Consider the following 20,176-nt stretch of genomic DNA (forward strand, 5'->3'; position numbering starts at 1 on the left):
TGGGCAATATGCCCACATCTAATGAATAAAAAAAAAACTTGCAAGCCTTGGCAACCAACCAACCTCTGTTCCTGCCTTGGGTCTGCTTCCAGCAGGCCCTGGCTCACACCCGTCCCCACCATGAAAATAGAATGGGGGTGGGCACTGCTGGGCAAGAGATTGTGACATCAGGAAACGACCCAATGTGTGATTTCTGCCTTGTGCTTCAAACTGTCTAATGACCACAAGTGGGTGATCAAGGTGAGTAAATGCATCTTCACATGACACCACAACACTAACTGTCACACTGCTCAATGTGCCACATCCCCATCACTCACCCAGAGGTACTCGCCGGTACTCAGGGTTCCAGCCAATCAGTTATGGCAGGAACATCATCCAAACACAGTGTGACATAATCTCTGACATTTTGCCATCTCTCTTATAGATAGCAGATAATAAGAGGGAGCAAAGCAGAATTAGTAGGGGATCAAGGATGCATGCATCTCCTGAGCCACATAGAGGAGATGATTCTCTGCATCATGGGTCTGGCTGCGACTCGGCACACAATATTTGATTTCGATGAGAACGTTGAGTATGACAGCATCTTCCTCCCTTATGCCCCTTTTCAATTCCCAGTCCATCCTAATCAGCTTATGCCTGAAACATAACTGTGGTCTTTGAGATACTGATGTGGAGATTAAAGATTTTGACACCACTCGACCATTTGTTTGCCATAGCCTGGATATCTTTCTTGTTGTGTACAGTTAGGGCACAGCCATTTGCAAACAGAACCTCCCCGCTTACTGCCACTGTGACTTTAGCGGAGGCACGCAGTCTGGAACAGCATATATAGATTCTGATGTTGCTGTCTGCACTTTCCTTGTAGTTGTCTTGCTGCAAACACCAAATCAGCTATCTTGTAGTTAGCCCTAAGACCACACTGTGGCCTGAATCTTCTGGTCGGTGTGAGGGAGCGGGCCCTGCTCACCGACGCATAAAATGATGCACGGTGAAGTCGGGCATGCGTCCCGACATCACCGTGCGTCATTCAGATCTTCAGTTTGGCGGGCACGCACCAGAGTCAGCTGCGTGCTCACTGAACTGTCAAAGACCTATTAAGGCCATTTAAATAGCAATTAAAACAAATAACAGGGCTGCCCGTCCAACCTTAAGGTTGGCGGGCAGGCAGAGAGCCCAAGCGGCCTTCGCATTTTTCATGGAACCTCATCCACGGGCAGGATGAGGTTTCATGAAGGGTTTTAAACTTTAATAAAAATTTTAAATAAAATTCATAGACATGTCCCAGCTTATGTGACACTGTCGCATGAGGGGACATGTCCAAATAATTTTTATAAATCTTTTATTGATTTTTTCACAATGAAATCAAACTCCCTGAGGCAGCTCCGTGCCTCAGGGAGATTTCTGTGTTCGTTCGCGCGCATGCACGCAAAAGAGTGCAGGCCCCAACTCTTCCTCCTCCCCCCGCCTGCACAGGGAGTGCTTAGCGCTTCCGGGTGCCTGTCAAGCTGGGCGGGCCTTAACTGGCCCGCCCACGTAAAATGGTGGCGCGCAGCCGACTGCGGGCGGTGATCGGTTGCGTGCCTGCTCCCGCTCAGCCCCCCCGACGGGGAAAAAATTCTCCTGTGTGATTCCGGGAGGACTCATCTACAAGGCTGTCCAGTAAATGATTTAATAAGGCCTTTGAGGATCTTTCTGTGATCTCCTTCTCTCACAGATCTGCTTATAATGCAAATAAAATCTTTCCTGAATTTTTGAGTATTTAATTTGATTCAGTCACCCTCATTGAGAAAAGCAATATTGAGCATGGGGCACTTTACATTAATGTTGCTGAAAATTTTACCGAAATTCAAAGGAGTCATAGATATTACAAAGGAAGAATGTAAATCTGCCATCCTTATCTGGTCTGGCTCCAGATCCATAGCAATGTGGTTGACTCTTATTTTCCCTCTGAAATGGCCTAGCAAGCCACTTAATTCAAGGGCAATTAAGGATGGGCAACAATTGCTGGTCTTGCCAGTGACACCCACATCCCATGAAAGAATTTTTAAAAAATTTGTGCAGTACCTGTTTGTTATCTGCAAAAATTTTCTACTCATTGTTGACTAAAAATAAGCATAAGAATAATGATGATTTCAACTATTTACATTTGAATGGACAATATAAATGGCAAGAAATATTCAGCATGTTTATTATGGAAAAATTCGAAGTTATTTTATATAATTGTTTTCACTACTATTCAATGTATTAAATTATTAAAAAGGGCATCTCAATGAAAACCTTCAAGAGTCACATGTCAAAGAACAAAACCTGGCTACAGAACTAGAGAAGACAGAAGACTTATTGAAGAAAAGAGAGGTATGATTTATTACCAAAGTAGAAAGTTTGCTTGAAAACATTTGTTGTGTGGCTGTGGAAGTGGCTGTCAGTTGAATAACACCAAACTGGAGGGGATAATCAATACTGAGGAGGACATTCATAATCTTGTAGAATAGGCAAATAATTGGCAAATGAATATCTACACATAAATGTGAGCGAGTACATTTTGGTAGCAGGAATGGGGAGGTTACTTATTACTTGGAAGCTATTAAGTCTAGGTGGGGTGGAGGAACAAAGGGATTTCGGAGTACAAATACAGCAGTCACTAAAAGCTGTGCCACAGGTCAGCAAGGCCAAAAAAAAACAACCACTGGTCATTTTGCCAGAGGGTTGGAATTGAAAAGTAGAGAAGTTATAGTAAATGTGTATCGAACTTTGATTAGATCACACTTAAAATATATGCTGTGCAGTTGTGGTCACCATATTACTAAAAAAGGATATAGAAGCACTGGAGAGTTTGCAGAGAAGATTTACAAGAATGATAACAGGTACGGGTGAACATACATATCAGGAAAGGATGAACAGGCTGGTTTTGTTTCTCTTGAAGAAAGAAGGCTGCGTGGTGACCTAATAGAAGTCTTTAAAATTATGAAATGTTTTAATAGTATGGATGCAGAGAGAATGTTTCCATTTGTGAGGAAGAGGATAACCAGAGGCCATCAACATAAGATGGTCACCAAGAATCCAACAGGGAATTCAGAAGAAACCTCTTTACCCAAAGAATGCTGGAAATCACTACCACAAAGAGTGGCTGAAGCAAATAGTACAGAAACATTTAAGGGGAAGCTGGACAAGCATAGGAGGGAGAAGGAAATACAGAGTTACGATGGTAGATTTAAATGAGGAAAGGTGGGAGGCAGCTCAGGTGGACTAGGTGGCGTGGACTAGTTGGACTGAATGGCCTGGTTCTGTGCTGTGTAACCTAGGTAACCTATGAATATTGGTGGGAAGCTTCTGAGGTCGAGATGGCTCTGAACATAGATGGTTGCAGCATAGAAGGAGGCCATTGATCCTCTGCCATTTTTTTGACAGGGCAATTTAGCTCCTTCCACTCCCCTACCCTTTCTCCATAGCCATGCATTTTCTTCCTCCTTCACTAGTTCCTTTTTGAAAGCCACAATTAAAGCTATTTCCATCGCATTCTCAGGCAGTGGATTTCAGATCCTAACCATTTGCTGTGAAATAAATATTCCTCACGTTGCTCTTGGTTCTTTTGTTAAGCACCTTAAATCTGTGGTCTCTGGTGCTCAACACTTCTGCCAATGGGAACAAATTCTCTCTATTTTTGATGACCCCTCATGACTCTGGGTACTTCAATCTTCCCTTCCCTAAGGAAACAACTCCAGCTTCTCCAAAATAAAAGCAAAATACTGCGGATGCTGGAAATCTAGAACAAAAATACAAATACCTAGAAAAATTCAGCAGGCTTGACAGCATCTGCGGAGAGGGATACAGTTGACGTTTTGAGTCCATATGACCCTTCATCAGAACTAAGAAATATAGAAATGAGGTGAAATATAAGCTGGTAGAGAGGGGTGGGACTGGTAGAGCTCGATAGGGGGCCAGTGATAGGTGGAGGCCAAGAAGAGACTGCCAAAGATGTGATAGACAAAAGGACAAAGGGGTGTTGACGGTGGTGGTATTATCTAAGGAATGTGCGAATGGGGACATTAAGTGTAGCAAGCAGGACAAGCTAGTGGCAGATGCCCTGGTGGGGGTGGGGTGGGGTGGGGGGAAGGGATCGAAATGGGCTAAAAGGTGGAGATGAAACAATAGATCGAAATAAATTTAAAAATAGGTGGGAAAAGAAAAATATATTTGTAAAAAATATATAAATTATTGGAAAAAGGGGATCAGAAAGGGGGTGGGGATGGAGGAGAGAGTTCATGATCTGAAATTGTTGAACTCAATATTAAGTCTGGAAGACTACAAAGTGCCTAGTCGGAAGATGAGGTGCTGTTCCTCCAGTTTGCATTCACTGGAACATTGCAGCAGGCCAAGGACAGACATGTGGGCATGAGAGCAGGGTGGTGTGTTGAAATGGCAAGCGACAGGGATGTCTGGGTCATGCTTGTGGACAAATCGAAGGTGTTCCGCAAAACGGTCACCCAGTCTGCGTTTGGTCTCTACAATGTAGAGGAGACCACATTGGGAGCAGCGAATGCAGTAGACTAAATTGAGGGAAGTGCAAGTGACGCACTGCTTCACTTGAAAGGAGTGTTTGGGCCCTTGGACGGTGAGGAGGGGGGAAGTAAAGGGGCAGGTGTTGCACCTTCTGCGATTGCATGGGAAGGTGCAGTGGGAGGGGGTTGAGGTGTAGGGGGTGATGGAGGAGTGGACCAGGGTGTCCCGGAGGGAAAGATCCCTGCGGAAAGCCGCCAGGGGGGATGAAGGGAAGATCTGTTTGGTGGTACTGCAACCAAGGTCTGACTTTGATTGTCTTGCCTTTTCCATGGGGATGAACCTTGACTTTATTCAAGCTATGTACTTTTTAAAGGTATCCCATTGTTCAGTAACAACTTTGCCTGGCAATCTTCGATTCTGATTTACCCAGAGCAAATCTGTTCTTAACACACTGAAATTCCTCCGAATAAGTATTTTTACTCTAGATCTGAGCAGTATGAATCTCAGAAGATCCTGGTTGAGGTTGAGTGACACTGACAAGGCATTATTTATTGCCTGCATAGTAAGAAGAATCAACCATATATTGTGGAGGTTGAGCACATGTAGGTTAGATTTGCTAGGGGTAATAGTCTCCTTTCCCTGAAGGACATAATTGAACAATTAGATAACTGAAAAGAACTTGATAGCCAGTTTAGTAAATAGATTATTGTTCAGATACTTGTGGCTAACAATGTTTCAACGTTTCCATTATCTTGTCTCCATGAGATCTGTGGTTTAGTCAATCTTCTTAGTCCATTGGGATCAGGGTGTTAGCTTCTGTAGTATCAAGTTGATGAGGCCCCTTTCAGCAATGGTGTTATCATTCCTTTTGGGTCTGATGCACTAGTCATAGTACCTGTTCTGACTTCCCTCTCACCTTTCCATAATCTCAAACATTTATTAATTTAAGTGACATGAGATTTTTTTTTATGGAGAGGGTGGCTAGGATGATTTGGAATGCACTGCCTGAGAGGGTGGTGGAGGCACATTCAGTTATGGCCTTCCAAAGGTAATTGGATAAGAATCTGAAGGTAAATTTGCAGGTTACAAGGAAAGGGCAAATGAGTTGCTCTTGCGTCCTTAAATGTTCCCCTACTGAATGTATGCTGATGGAATTAGCATCCTCCAGGACCTCTGAGTTAGTGACATTGTCCTGTCAAAAGATACAAGGATATGTCTGAGACAGAGGCAGAGTTGGGCAATATTAAGGAGGTGGGAATAGGTGCTCTTAGTAAATGTGTGGATATGTGGTTAGAAACTCATTTCAGAGTCAGATATGATACCAAGATGGAGTTCTGTGTTTTTTATTATTAGTTCTTGAGACTTGAGCACTGCTGGCAAGACCAGCATTTATTGACCACCTCTAATTGCCCTTGGGAAGGCAATGGTGGGTCACCTTCTTGAACCACTGTAGTCCATGTGGTTTAGCTAGACCCACAGTGCTGTTAGAGAGGGGGTTCCAGGACTTTGACCCCATGACAATGAAGGAATGGCGATATAGTTCCAAGTCAGGATTGTGTGTAACCTGGAGGGGAATTTGTAAGTGGTGGTGTTCCCACATGTCTGCTATCCTTGTTCTTTCAGATGGTAGAGGTTGGAAGCTTGACAGGTACTGTCGAAGGAGGCTTGGCGAGTTGCTCTATCTTGTAGATCTTATACAATGCTGCCACTGTGTGCTGATGGTGGAGGAAATGAAGGTTTAAGGTGGTGTTTGGGGTGCTGATCATGTGGTCTGCTTTGTCTTGTATAGTGTTGAGCTTCTTGAGTGTTGTTGGAGCTGCACTCATCCAGGCCATTGGAGACTATTCATCACACTCCTGACTTGTGTTACAATCTTGGTAGAGACTTTTAAAAATAAATTTTAATTACCAGTTAATAACTGAAAAGACCATGCTAAAAGATTTCATGTATTAAAGGGAAAAACCTTTACTGACAAAAGAAAAATAACAATCACTATTAACATAACAGTATATCTCACAAGCATTTATAATTTAAACCAAGGTTCCGAACAAAACTCTCCACATTCTACTGTACTCGTAAATTCAAATAACTCATTTTTTTAAACTTTACCGTTACTTGAGGTTATTTAATTCTCCTGGAACAAAACTAAGGCGTGTCTCAGCTCCTAGGAATTAACTCCTATTTTCCTTAGTTTCTGAGTTATTTTCTGAGGTGAGGGGTTCTTGGGAATTGTTCCATTAACATTTGGCTAGGTGAATCCTCCAGCCCTACTTCAACACCTCATGAATTTGGATTTCCCTAGCCTGAGCATGGGCCTCACTCACATCCTTACAAAGTGACTCGGAAATACCCTTGTTTCCTGATGTCCCTCTGCTTCTTTTCCTGGCTGCCAGCAGATTCTTTCTCTGCCTTCTCCAAACTGCTCTGGACACAGACTGACTCCTCAACTGCCAAATATAGCTAAGATATGGTAAACAAAAGAACCTTCCCTTCTCAACCCCTCTGCATGGCAATGTGACACACATGGCCTATCTCCAGATGGAAATGCAAATTGCTAATCTCTACTTTAAGCCCCCTCTTTTGATTTAAAAAGCATATGGATACTTTAAAATCTTCCCTTTTTCCCAGTGACCTTCAATCTTCTCTGATCTGGAGCAGTCACATGAATAATATAAGCCCTCACAGACAAACCGTTTCTTCAAGAGATAGTTAATGAGACTCCCATAGTTTACCTTTTAACACATCACATAGTGACTTCAGTAATATAATATGGGCCTCCCTTTGACCTGTAATTACCACAGGCTTGTCTGCCATCCCCTCAGATCAGGCGTTTTTTCATTGATCCTACAATTTAAAATTGCAATTTCCAACCCAAACTTATATTCTTATTACATTTGCATTTGTAACACTTGTACCTTGTGGATTGTGGGCAGGCTTTGGAGAATCAGGAGGGAATTACTCACCGCAGAACTCCCAGCCTCTGATCTCCTCTTGTAGCTGTATGACATTAAGTTTCTGGTCATTGGTGACCCCCAGGATGCTGATGCTGGAGGATTCGGCGATGGTAATGCCATTGAATGTCATGGAGAGATGACTAAGTTCTCTCTTGTTGAAGATGGTCATTGCCTGGCACTTGTTTGGCACAAATGTTACTTGCCACTTATTAGCCCAAGCCAGAATGTTGTCCAGGGATTTCTGCATGGGTTCACAAACTGCTGCGGTATCTAAGGAATTGTGAATGGCACTAAACATTGTATAATCATCTGTGAGCATCCCACTTCTGACCTTACGTTGGTCATTGATGAAGCAGCTGAACATAGTCGGACTCTGGGCACTACCCCGAGGAATGCATGCTGTGATGTCCTGGGGCTGAGATGATTGGCCTCCAACAACCACAACCATCTTCCTTTGTGGCTGTGTATGACTCCAAACAGTGGAGAGACTTTCCCGTGATTCCCGGATGTGGCAGAGCTTTCCTACTGTTTAGGCTGAGAATATAATGTAACCACTATGTAGTTTGGAGGCCTTAATATGGCAAAATGAACATGAAGGGTTTCCAGTCACTGGACATGCAGCTGGTGTGCAAGACGGAGATGAGGAGAAAATTTTCTCTCAGAGCATCGTTAGTCTGTGGAAATCTCTTATCCCTAATCCCCAGAGAGCAGTGGAAGCAAGGGCCATTGAATATTTTCAAGGCTGAGTTAGATAATTTCTTGATTGATGTGGGAGTCAATAAGTATGGTGAATGGACAGGAAAGTGGAGCTGAGGCCACAGTCAGATCAGCCATGATCTTATCAAATGACGGAGCAGGCTCATGAGACCGAGTGTCCTACTCCTTCTAAGTCATGTGGCATGCAGATTTTGCCCGTTATCCAGGCAATTAAATAATGTCTTCATCCTGCCCCATCATCAATCCCTCTTTTCTACCTACTCCACTGGGTGACAGGCTAGCTACCTGGGGAGAAAGTATATCCACTAAACATATGTCTAATGACACCTGTCAGGAACCCATGCACAGATGCAGGAGTGATACAATCAGAGCCTTGAATGGGCAAACTATGTTGAAACAGAAATTCTGTTGCTTGCATCAGTTAGTTCTGTCCTGAAATATAACCCAAGTGAGTCTCTGGGTTTGTCTTATCCCCATGATTTTGATACCTGTGGAGGAAGATGTGAAGGCTGAGGTTCAAGATGAACATCTCTACTATGATGCTGAGAAGAAGCAAGGATCGGCAACCCTTCCAGTTGCCACAACTGGGAAATCTTTAAGTCGTGGCTAAAGCATCACACTCCCGCACTGTCCCTCAACCCACCACCACCCGCAACCAAAACTCATTTCTACCAGCCAATCCAGTCCTTCTCTCCCACTATGCAAATACCGGCATGGGTATTTCTATCACATCACATGGCATGGTCAACAAATAGTAATCCAAGGAACTGAACAATAAGATCCTGTCATAAATTCTATTTTTAATTTGCCAGCAAACAGATACAAAAACTAAAGGTCCCAGTCTTTGGTGTTCTTCTACCTAGCATGTGCTGCTCTAGTGTTTACAAAGTGGAAAATGAATGGTACGTACGCCTAGTGAGGGCACTAGTGATGGCTGTTGTGGATGTCCTAAAGGAGTTCAGGCCTAAGAGGACCCTGTTGCACACTGCAGCATCTCATCTACTTTGTGGCAGTCTGGTACAGCAGGCTTTCTGGTACCAGCCCGACCACTGATAGAGAGGGTGGCTGGGGAGTAAGCTTGCTGTCATCCTGAAAGAGGCACCACGATGTCATTACCACTTGCATTCCCGCTGCTCTACCTGAGAATATAGTGTAGAATGAATGTGGTTTGGAAGCCCTTATTAATATATTTTCTTCAAATTTAGCAATTTGAAGGAGATGGTGAAACCCAGAGCCAGAGCAGGAGCAGTCTGAGCTTCTGTTGAAGTTGTTAGAGTTGACACATAGGTGTCGAAACTGAGGACCCCAATGCAATACTCATAGAAGTGACCACATACTCGATATTTGACTGCAGTGATTCTATTGCGATGCATGAGGCTCCACACTTATTGGAGGTGGATCTTCCAACTGTTCAACATTATGCACATGCTCCCTCAAAGGCTGTTCCAATGCATTGATAAGTTTACAGTGCACATTTGTCTTTCTTAGATAGACTCAACTTTGGAAGTCTTCATTTGTGCCTTTGACAGAGTGTTAGGTTGTAGAGCTGGTTCTTTGGCTATTTTATTTCCCAATGCCTTTTCTTGTGCTCAGTCATGATCAGTGAATCTCCCTTTGAGTTGCTAATGGGCACTAACTTCTGAGCTGATGCTTGCAAGGATAAGAATAAGTGGTGCATCTTTCAACAGACTGTCCCCTTCTTCTTCTCCTTCAGCTGCTTCTGCTCAAGTCTTGCGATGGACCTGGAAAAAGGAGAGATGTACAAGAGTTAGATTCACCATTCCAGGACTTGATGGTCAAAATGTAGCCAAACAGGTTGAGCATCAACCTGCAAATCCTGCAAACACATACCAATGGCAGGTGGTGAGAACGGGAGAGGTACTGATCAGCTGTGTGGTGGAAAGACAGTTGGAGCCTCTACTATCACTATCCATAGCTCCAGACTGTAACACGCATGCAAAAGTGCATGTTGCCGCAGTAATTCAGACTCCCTGAGTGAACTACACCACCACCACAAACGTTAGCAATGTGTGGAAAAGACTCACTTACACCAACTAGTGACAAACTGATTTCTGTGGCAATGCAATGCAAAAGAACCTATGCTGTTTTTTTAATTATGACATTCTATTGTTTGCTGAATGATGTTGATTAAATGGCAATTTTATAGTAAAAAACCATTACTAATTTGACATGCTTATTCTGCTTATTGTGATTAGGTTTCTCAAAAGTCTTTTGAAGAAGAATTAGAAAATGCAATGAAGGTTATCGTTCAGCTTACTAAAGAAAAAGAAACCAAAATTGAAGAATTGAATAAGGTTACATCTAACAGTACATCAACAATTGCTGAGCTTAGGAATACAGTTGAACATTTGGAAGAATCATTCAGAACAGAACAGCAAAGGTAACAAATAAATATCTCTCAAAAATTGCTCATATTTTTCAATAATTATATTCCTAAGGTGTAAAAACTGCAACAAATATATTTGACTAACCATTTAGATGGACATTGTGAACCAACCTATTTTTCTTACGTGTATTAAGTCTGACCAACTAAATGTGATTATTTACATATGATTTATGCTTTGTTTAATATTGTTTCTGTGGATTACGCTATCTGAAGAGTGATATCAATTTGTCACTTGAAACATGAATCTTCAGAATGTGCTATAATCTCAGTCTGAACATTACTTTTTAACAGGTCCAAGCAGGTTCAAGAAACTTTACAGATTTCTTCTTTGGAGTTGGAAAAGAAGACTGCAGTGCTAGGTAATTAAGAAATGCATTTTACATTTTTTTTTCATGGAGTTAAAAACATTCATTACATTTCAAGATATATTAGGGGTACCAGTAGATGTAGTTTATTTGGATTTCCAAAAGGCAATTGATAAGGTGTCGCATAAAAAATTACTGCACTAGAAAAGAGCTCATGGTGTTGGGGGTGATATATTAGCATGGATAGAGGATTGGCTAACTAACAGGAAACAGAGAATTTAGATAAATGGATCATTTTCAGGTTGGTAACCGTAACACGTGCAGTGCCACAGGGATCAGTGCTGGGGCCTCAACTATTTACAATTTATATTAATGACTTGGATAAATGTATTGTCGCCAAATTTGCTGATGATACTAAGATACTTGAGTACTGTTGAAAAAAGAGACATGCAGCCGAAACTTTTAATCTTGCACTCATCAGGACAATTCACAAGAAAAGCAGTTCTAAAGGAAACAATAATTTGTACTGCAAGAGAAGAGAGTGCTGATTGTTTGGCAAGTGGACTCTGGTTGGTAGAAGCATTGCCATGGAGACTGCACCAGGAAACAGTTAACTGCCAAGCTTTTGTTTAAATTCCAACCAGGCAGGTCGACTCTGATTGGTCAAGGCACTGCCATGGGAATGAACCAGGGAATGGCTGACCCCTGGCTTTTGTGTAGTTGGAAAAGGTGCAATGCATGGACATATTCTTCCTGTTTGCTTGGGACAGCTCTCTGTGTGTGAATATATGTAGCTTCTAACACGCATAAGTGAGTCACACTGCAATTCCGACTGATGATCTTAAATTGGTTGTATAGTTCTTAGCACATTCAGGATTGTTTAGCAAATGCTGTCCAATCACAGAATTACTTTTAATGTTTGACAACTGTGGCCGTGATTTTCGGTGCCAGCCAGCATTGGGCATGGTTGCTGGTGTGAGTGGACAATATGTCGCAATCAGTTTTGCGATGGCATGAAACCAGTTTGTGATCATCTGCTCAGCCCGCCTATCCCGTGCCGCGTTTCCTGCCATCGAATGACAAGAACCTCATTGTAATATATCAACATATTATTATAAGGCCAGCCTGCCAGACTCATACCCCGCCGCTGGATCGTTCACCCACGTCGGTGGGAAAACACGCCTACGTGTTTCACAACAGCACATAAGCGACACGCACCTGGCGGGCTGCACTTCGCTCGGGGCTTCGAGGTTTGTTTGCCTACCTAACTTCAGTCAGTATTCGTAGCCATTGCGTCAGGCTTCACAGACAGCACCACAACACTTTTAGGCGGGCTCACGGGTAGGTCTCTACCTACCAGATCAGCCATGCGTGGGTGGCTTTTCAATGGCTGCAAGGCAAGGGCTTGCTTGGGGAAGGGGGAGAAATGGCCTCAGGCAAGGGAAGAGGCTGCAGGACGAGAGCTTTACTAGGGAAGTAGGTTATCCCAGCGTGTCTGGTGGGGGGCACATGTTGATCTGTGCAAGTGGCCTCAAAATGGTTAGGGCTGAGGATGCAGTCTCCAGAGGCGATGAGGCCAGATGAACATGTGAGGGCATGGGTGGTGATATCCCTTGAGCTGGCAGAGAGTGAGATGCCAGTGAATGTGTGATGGGCTTGAGTGTGTGAGTTTAGAGCTATGAGATGGTTGCCATACCCTGGCTACACGGATGAGATCATTCATCCTCTATCTGCATTGGACGGCCAACCTCTTCTGTGCAGCATTGGCACTGACCACTGCTGCTACTGCCTACCAAGCCAGAGTGGTAATGTAGCTGCCCCTTCTATGGCCACAGCAGGGGTAGAGAACAGCACAGCGGGCCTCCACGGCATTCAAAAGGGCTGCAGTCTTCTTGTCTTTTGGGGCCACATCTTCTTTGCTGCAGTCCTGGGCTGGAAGCACTGATCGCAGTTATACTTTAAATGTGGTGCCCTGGCGTGATGAAGCGACGAGGTGATGGCATGGCGGGCGAATGAGAGCCCACCCGGGATGGAAATGGCGCCTTTTCCAGGAATGCATAAATAATGTGGCGGGTTTAAGATAATACGGCGTGAAAACCCGCCATCGCGGCAGGCGGGTAAAACATAATTTTACCCGCCCAGTACCGCACTTAATGCAAATCTGGGACGATTCCACCCTATGCTTTGAGTTTTGCAAGCATGGGCTGGTTGGGTATGGTCAGTACTTTGCCTGTTTCGAACCACCATAGTGACATGCTGTTTGATACGATTCACCAGTCAGTGGGATGTACTGCCTACATACCTCACATCATACCTGCACTAAAATTCACATACCACTTTATCCAATTGTGTGATCGGCAGAACATTTTTGTGGCTTGACTGCAGCACCCTGTTAGTAGAGAATACCACTTGTGTTGCTACTGCATAGTAGCAGTGTGAAATGGCTAGCTTCACCTGTTGCTCAAATATTTAACACACCTTACGCTTCCAGGGTAACCTGAGAAAGACTGGGCACTTTTCAGGACCGAAAGTGGTGGCCTTAAGCCCATTCATCAGTCTACATGATTATACAACAAAAAATGATCTGTTCAGAGTAGCCATTATCCCACAGGACAGCTTTGATGCAGCCTATTTCAGCATCAAGCCTGCATGGTGAGTAAATGGCTCTGGCCTTACAAGGTTGCTAACAAGACCAATCTTTTAGCATGTGGAACTGTAGGAATCCCAATGCGTATATTGACCAGTCAAGATAGGCTTGCCGTAGACAGTAGTAGAAACCCATTGGCAGATTTCTCAACTAGCACGTTGAGGAAAGGGAGCTCATTTGATTGTTCCATTTCAAAGACGAATTTGAGAGCAGGATGGAGTCCATTAAGGTGTCTAAGGAAATTCTTATATGCAGCTGCGGATTCAATTATAGCAAATGTATCATCTCCGTATTGGAAATATGCAAGGGGTACGAGCTTAGGGGGTCACTGCATTGAAAATACATTTCTTGTGGAAACCAACAAAGATTTTTGCGAGAGCTGGGCCTAGAGGGGATCCCATGGCAACACCATCTATTTGGATATACATGGTGTTAAGACTGAACACAACTGTGCGAGTTGCTGAGTTCTTAAGTACAATGAATACAGATTCAGACAATGGTGCTGCCTCTAGATTGCCATGATGTGGTGCATCTGTCTATGGCTTCCTTGAGTGGAAGATTAGTGAATAGGCTAGCAATGTCGAATGAACACACGGACACGGCATTGCTATCGCTATGTAAGTCTTGTATGGTCTTCGCAAAGGTGAAGGATTGCTTCACCGTGCATGTAGAAAACTTGCTCAGAACTGGCTGTAACAACTATTTGGCCAATTCATTTTGTGCAGAACCAGTCATAGAATCATGTTTTGCACATTTTTTAATATTTCTGAAATATAGATGATACGTTAGCTATTTTTGAATCAGCAGCAGATCAGATCATTGCTCATCGTTTATTGCACAAACTCAAGGATGGGCCTAAGGTCGCCACTTTCAGTCCTGAAAAGTGCCCGTTCTTCCTCAGATTACTCTGGAATGGTAACATGTGTCAAAAATTTGAGCAACAGGTACGGCTAGCTGTTTCATGTTGCTACTATGCAGTAGCAACACGAGTGGTATTCTCCACTAACAAGATGCTGCAGTCAAGCCAAAAAGATGTTTTACTGATCACACAAATGAGTAATGTGGAATATGAATTTTAATGTCGGTGTGATGCAAGGTATGTAGGCCATATGCCCCAATGACTGGTGGATTGTATCAAACAACATGTCTCTGCGGCTGTTCACAACAGGCAAAGTACTGGCCGTACCCAACCAGCCTGTGCTTGCAAAACTCAAAACATAGTGTCCAATATTAGATGTGATTCTATGATTAGACAGCACTTGCTAAACAATCCTGATTGTGCTAAGAGTTGCACAGATAACCAATTTAAGATTATCAGTCAGGCTCGCAGTATGGTTCACTTATGCATGCTAGAAGCTACATATATTCAATCACAGGGTGCTGCCCTTGGCAAACATGAAGAGCATGTCCACGCATTGCACTTCTTCCAACTAAACAAAAGCTTAGGGGACAGCCATTCCCTGGTTAATTCTCCATGGCAATGCCTTGACCAATTAGCATTGACCTGCCTGGTTTGAATTTGAACAAAAGCTTGGCAGTTAGCTGATCCCTGGTGCATTCTGCATAACAATGCCTCCACCACTTGCCAACCAATAAACGCTCTCTTTTCTTGCAGCTCCCTTGTTGCTCCCTTTAGAATTGGCGTTCTTGCGAATTGTCCTATTGAGTGCAAGACAGAAACCTTTGACAGAATGTCTCTTTTCTCAGCAATGCTCAATTTCTGTACTACCAATCAACTATTTGGATAGTAAGATAGGTAGGAAAGCAAGTTATGATGAGGATACAAAGAGTCTGCAAAAGAATATAGATAGGTTAAGTGAGTGGGAAAAATATTGGCAGATGGAGTATAATGCAGGAAAATGTGAGGTTGTTCACTTCGGCAGGAAGAATAGAAAAACAGACTATCATTTAAATGGAAAGAGACTGTAGATGGTGCAGTACAGAGGGTATCCTCGTACATGGATCACAAAAAGCTAGCAGCAGGTAAAGCAAGTAATTTGGAAGGCAAATGGAATTTTGAGCTTCGCTGCAAGTGGGATGGAGTATAAAAGTAGGGAAGCCTTTCTTCTACTACACAGGGCATTGGTGAGACCGCATCTAGAGTAATGTATACAGTTTTTGTCTCTTTACTTAATGAGGGAAATAATTGCTTTGGAACCACTTCCAAGAAGGTTCACTAGGCTGACTCTTGGGATGAAGAGATTATTTTATGAGGAAAAGTTGAGCAGGTTGGGCAGGTTGCGACTATAATCTTTGGAGTGTAGAAGAATAAGAGGTGATCTTATTGAACCATATCCTGAGGCTGGGCTTGACAGGGCAGATGCTGAGAGGATGTTTCCCCTCTTGGGGGTGGGGATCTCGAACTAGGGGGCGCAGTTTAAAACTATGGGGTCTCCCATTTAAGATGGAGGTGAGGAGGAATTTAGTTTCTTAGAGGGTTCTAAGTCTTTGGAATTCTCCAGCCCAGACAGCAGTGGAAACTGGTTCATTGAATATTTTCAAGGCTGAGTTACACAGGTTTTTGATCTACAAGCGAATCAAGGATCATTGGAGGCAGGTAGGAAAGTGGAGTTAAGGCCACAATCAGATCAGCCATGATCTCATTGAATGGCGGACCAGGCTCGATGGGCTGAATGGCCTACTCCTGATCCTTTTTCTTATGATCTTATGAATAAACAGGAGAATTGCTTCCCATATGCTTTACAGTTATTAAAGTAATAACCTGACTTTGCAATCAACTTATATTCTGCTATTTGCTGTCAGTTTAATTCTGATTCTAATTGCTGTGATGTAGTGCATGTGACAACTGAAGACAGCTGGTTTCCATACCTGCTCATAACTTTTTCCATTGTCAGCCAGGTGAAGAAGATAGAACATAGGAGTTTAAATGTGCACCAATTAAAATTACTGTGCTGATGTCCCCTTGCTAGCAGTGCATGTGACTCACAAACCTGAAAGGGTAGGCCTCTGCACTCAGCACTGAAATGATTCTTCAGCAGCAGAAGCATTGGAAGCAATGCTTTATGCATTTTCTGGCAGCATTGTACACCACCAAATTCTGTTTATTAAAGTAACTTTAATAAGATCCTCTGCATTTTTTCTGAAGAGCTTTAGATTCATTTAGCACTTGTTTTTCTGAAGAGCTTTAGATTCACTGAGCACTTCCTTGAAACAGATGCTGGGAGGCTTGCAAGCTATTTGTTAATGAACCCCGCGAGTTAAAGTTAGGTTATTGTAATACTGAGACTTGAGGGTGAATTTTCAGGTCATGCTGGAGGGTGTGGGGAGGGGTGTAACGGAAGCGGATGAGAGTTCAAAATACCACCACTGGCCAGCATTTTGGTTTCCCAGCACCAACCATTTTCACCTGGGTAGGTGGAGGGTGGCCCCGTGATCCCATCTGATCCATGATTAAGGCCAATTAAAATGGTAAAAGAGCACATTAGAGCTCATTAGCAAGATAACTTGTGATTTTTGCAGGGTGCACTGGCTGCATATGCTGTCTGGGACAGAACAGCTGAATGGAGACAGGCACACAGTGAGGAGCCACTCATGGTCGTCTCAGGGAATTAGTTGGACACCGTAAAAGGGTGAATGGCACAGAGCGGTCTTGCCAATTAGAGACGGGTGACATTGGGTCAGCGCAGTTTGAGGGGAGAATGGACAGTAAGTGCTCAGGCAGTTCAGGGGATCATCACCCTCAGCTGGTTGGAGTCATACCTGAGGAAGATGGTTGTGGTTGTTAGATGCCAGTTATCTCAGTTTCAGGACATCACTGCAGGAGTTCCTCAGGGTAGTATCCTAGGCCTAACCATCTTCAGCTGCTTCATGAATGACCTTCCTTCCATCATAAAGTCAGATGTGTGAATGTTCGCTGATGATTGTACAATGTTTAGAACCTTTTGCATCTCCTCAGATACAGAAGCAGTTCATGTTCAAATGCAGCAAGACCTGGACAATATCCAGGCTTGGGCTGACATGTGTCAAGTAACATTTGAGCCACACAAGTGCCAGGCAATTACCATTTCCAACAAGAATGAATCTAACCATCTTCCCTTGACATTCAATGGATTTACCATCACTGACTCCCCCACTATCAACATACTGGGGGTTACCATTGACCAGAAACTGAACTGGACAAGCTATATAAATACTGTGGCTACAAGAGCAGATCAGAGGCTAGGAATCCTGCGGTGAGTCATCTCCTGACTCCCCAAAGCCTGGCCACCATCTACAAGGCACAGGTCCGGAGTGTGATGGAATACTCTCCACTTGCCTAGATAAGTGCAACTCCAAAGACACCATCCAGGACAAAGCAACTTGTTTGATTGGCACCCCATCCACAAACATTCATTCCCTCCACCACTGTCATGCAGTGGCAGCAGTGTGTACCATTTACAAGATGCACTGCAGGAACTCACCAAGCCCCCTTCGATAGCACCTTCCAAACCCATAACCACTACCATCTAGAAGGACAAGGGCAGCAGGTACATGGGAACACCACTGCCTGGAATTTCCCCTCGAAGTCACTCACCATCCTGACTTGGAAATATATGGCCGTTCCTTCACTGCTCATGGATCAAAATCCTGGAACTCCCTCCCTAACAGCACTGTGGGTGTACCTACACCACATGGACTTCAGCGGTTTGAGAAGGCAGCCACCATCTTCTCAAGGATAATTAGAGGTGGGCCATAAATCCTGGCCTAGCCAGTGGCACCCAGGCCCCATGAAAGAATTCTAAAAGAGCACAATTGGGATGCCATCTGAGCACAAGGAAGGCTGCAGGTGGCTATGCGGGCATGACTCTCAGATTTTGGGCCCAGTAGTGATGAGTATCAAGACCCTCCACTTGAAGGTTAGAGCAAGAGCATCAAGGGGGCAGAGATGAGGGATGACGAGCAGGAAGGACACAGACTGCTCGTACCCTCAGCATAAGACCTACCACCGAAGATGTTACAATATCTGGAGATGACCGAGAACCAGTGTCGTAGGAGATTGTGATTTTCCAGGCAGATGATCACACATATATATACCCTCGTCGCCAAAGGCTTCACACCTTCTAGCACTGCTCGCCATGCCCTGCCAGTAGTTGTCAAAGTCACTGTGGCCTTGAACTTCTTCTGACTCTTGCTGGGATCTTGCAGGTCACTGATGCTCTTATTGCCAGAGTTGGACAATACATTTAGTTCATAGCAGTGGAGCCTCACAAACATGAAGGGCATTGAGTTTCGCCACCATTGCTGGTTTCCCCCAGGTGGAACACGTCAAGTGACCGGCCAGTCAGATTCATCAACAGAAAGGGCTTCTACTCCCTCAATATTAAGCTGGTCTATGACTACAGCAAGAGCTTCCTCCATGAATGCACTTGGTTTACTGGAGGCTGCCATGACTTATTGCAGCAGCTCTTCATTCCAACCACCAAACTCCATGGATGGATTCTAGGGAGATAGGGGATTTCCCTTGAAGAGCCGACTACTCATCCTTCTACGAGAGCACCAGACAGAGGCAGAGCCGTGATACAACCAAAATCACCATTTAGCAGGCCGTTGGGCTTCTGACAGTGTGGTTCCTGTGTCTGAACCAGGTGGGTACTCCCTGTAATACACACCTGCAATGATCTTGCTCATTGTGGTGGTCTGCTATGCCTTCCATTAAATGGCCCTCCGGAGAGGTGTTGGAAGTTCATAACTCATCAGAGGATGAGAAGGAGGAAGACGTGGAAGAAGGACAGGGGAGGAGGAAGATGCGGAATGCTGAGTTGTTCCAGTTGCACTGGGAAGTGGCCAGGTGTAATGTGGGGCTCAAAGGTCTCCTAAGGATGCCATGAATGTCAGGGATCTTCTCCTTCGGGAAAGCTTCAACTGAGCCCCTCTAACTCAGGACAAACGATATTGTGTGGAACTCGCTCCAAGCTACCTATGCTAACACTTCCATTGAGGACGTGTGGAGCATGTAAACTCTTGCTGCCAATGAAGGATGAACATCCGCCCAGAGGTTTTGTCATCACCATTGCAGAATCTTTGAATTCCTTCTTGTCCCGCCATCAATAAAAGGAGTTTCACATGTGTGGCTTCAAGTATCTTTATTTAAATGGTGCTCAGAAAAGAAAACAGTGCACAGTTACAGGAAGAAGACACCTATGTAACACACTTTGTTCTGCGCAATGCAGAGCCACTTATATGTGGTGCTTTCCTTGTTGCTTTAGAGGATGTGGAGACACCCTGCTCACTTGCTTCTCTTTGCAGCTGAGATGCAAGTGACAGCGATCGTCATCATGGAGGTGCCAATTGGGGCATCTCCAAAGGCTGCTTCACCAGAATTGTTACAGGGACAGCCTCTGTCACTGGGCCCTGCTGCACAGATGACCCCTTTGTCAGAGGGTTTAAGGAGGCCGAAGATGAGGCTGGTGAGGGACAGTACCCTCATCCTCCTTGGTGACATCCACAGTCTTGGCTGGTGCTCCAGATAGCTGGAGGGGCACACCAGATGGGGTGAAACAAGCATTCCCTTCAAACTTCTATACGCCATCAGCATCACTGATCATTCAAAGCTAAATGTAGCATGCATCCTGTGCGAGTCAGGGCACAGTTCCTGCATGCATTCCAAGTGCAGCAGCATATTGTTGCCCAGGTTGGCCATTCTCTC

General features: G+C 44.2%; 1 protein-coding gene across 1 annotated transcript in view; it reads left to right on the forward strand.

Annotated features, from left to right (window-relative positions):
* Nucleotides 1-20,176, forward strand: part of sycp1 (synaptonemal complex protein 1) — a 270,092-nt gene that overhangs the window by 126,279 nt on the left and 123,637 nt on the right. Inside the window, exons 7-9 of the mRNA XM_078546139.1 lie at nt 2,261-2,355; nt 10,388-10,572; nt 10,870-10,937. Coding sequence (XP_078402265.1) covers nt 2,261-2,355; nt 10,388-10,572; nt 10,870-10,937 — 348 coding nt within the window. The remainder of the gene's footprint in view (nt 1-2,260; nt 2,356-10,387; nt 10,573-10,869; nt 10,938-20,176) is intronic.

The sequence above is a fragment of the Cetorhinus maximus genome, chromosome 8 (assembly GCF_964194155.1).
Source record: "Cetorhinus maximus chromosome 8, sCetMax3.hap1.1, whole genome shotgun sequence".
NCBI classification, from domain to species: domain Eukaryota; kingdom Metazoa; phylum Chordata; class Chondrichthyes; order Lamniformes; family Cetorhinidae; genus Cetorhinus; species Cetorhinus maximus.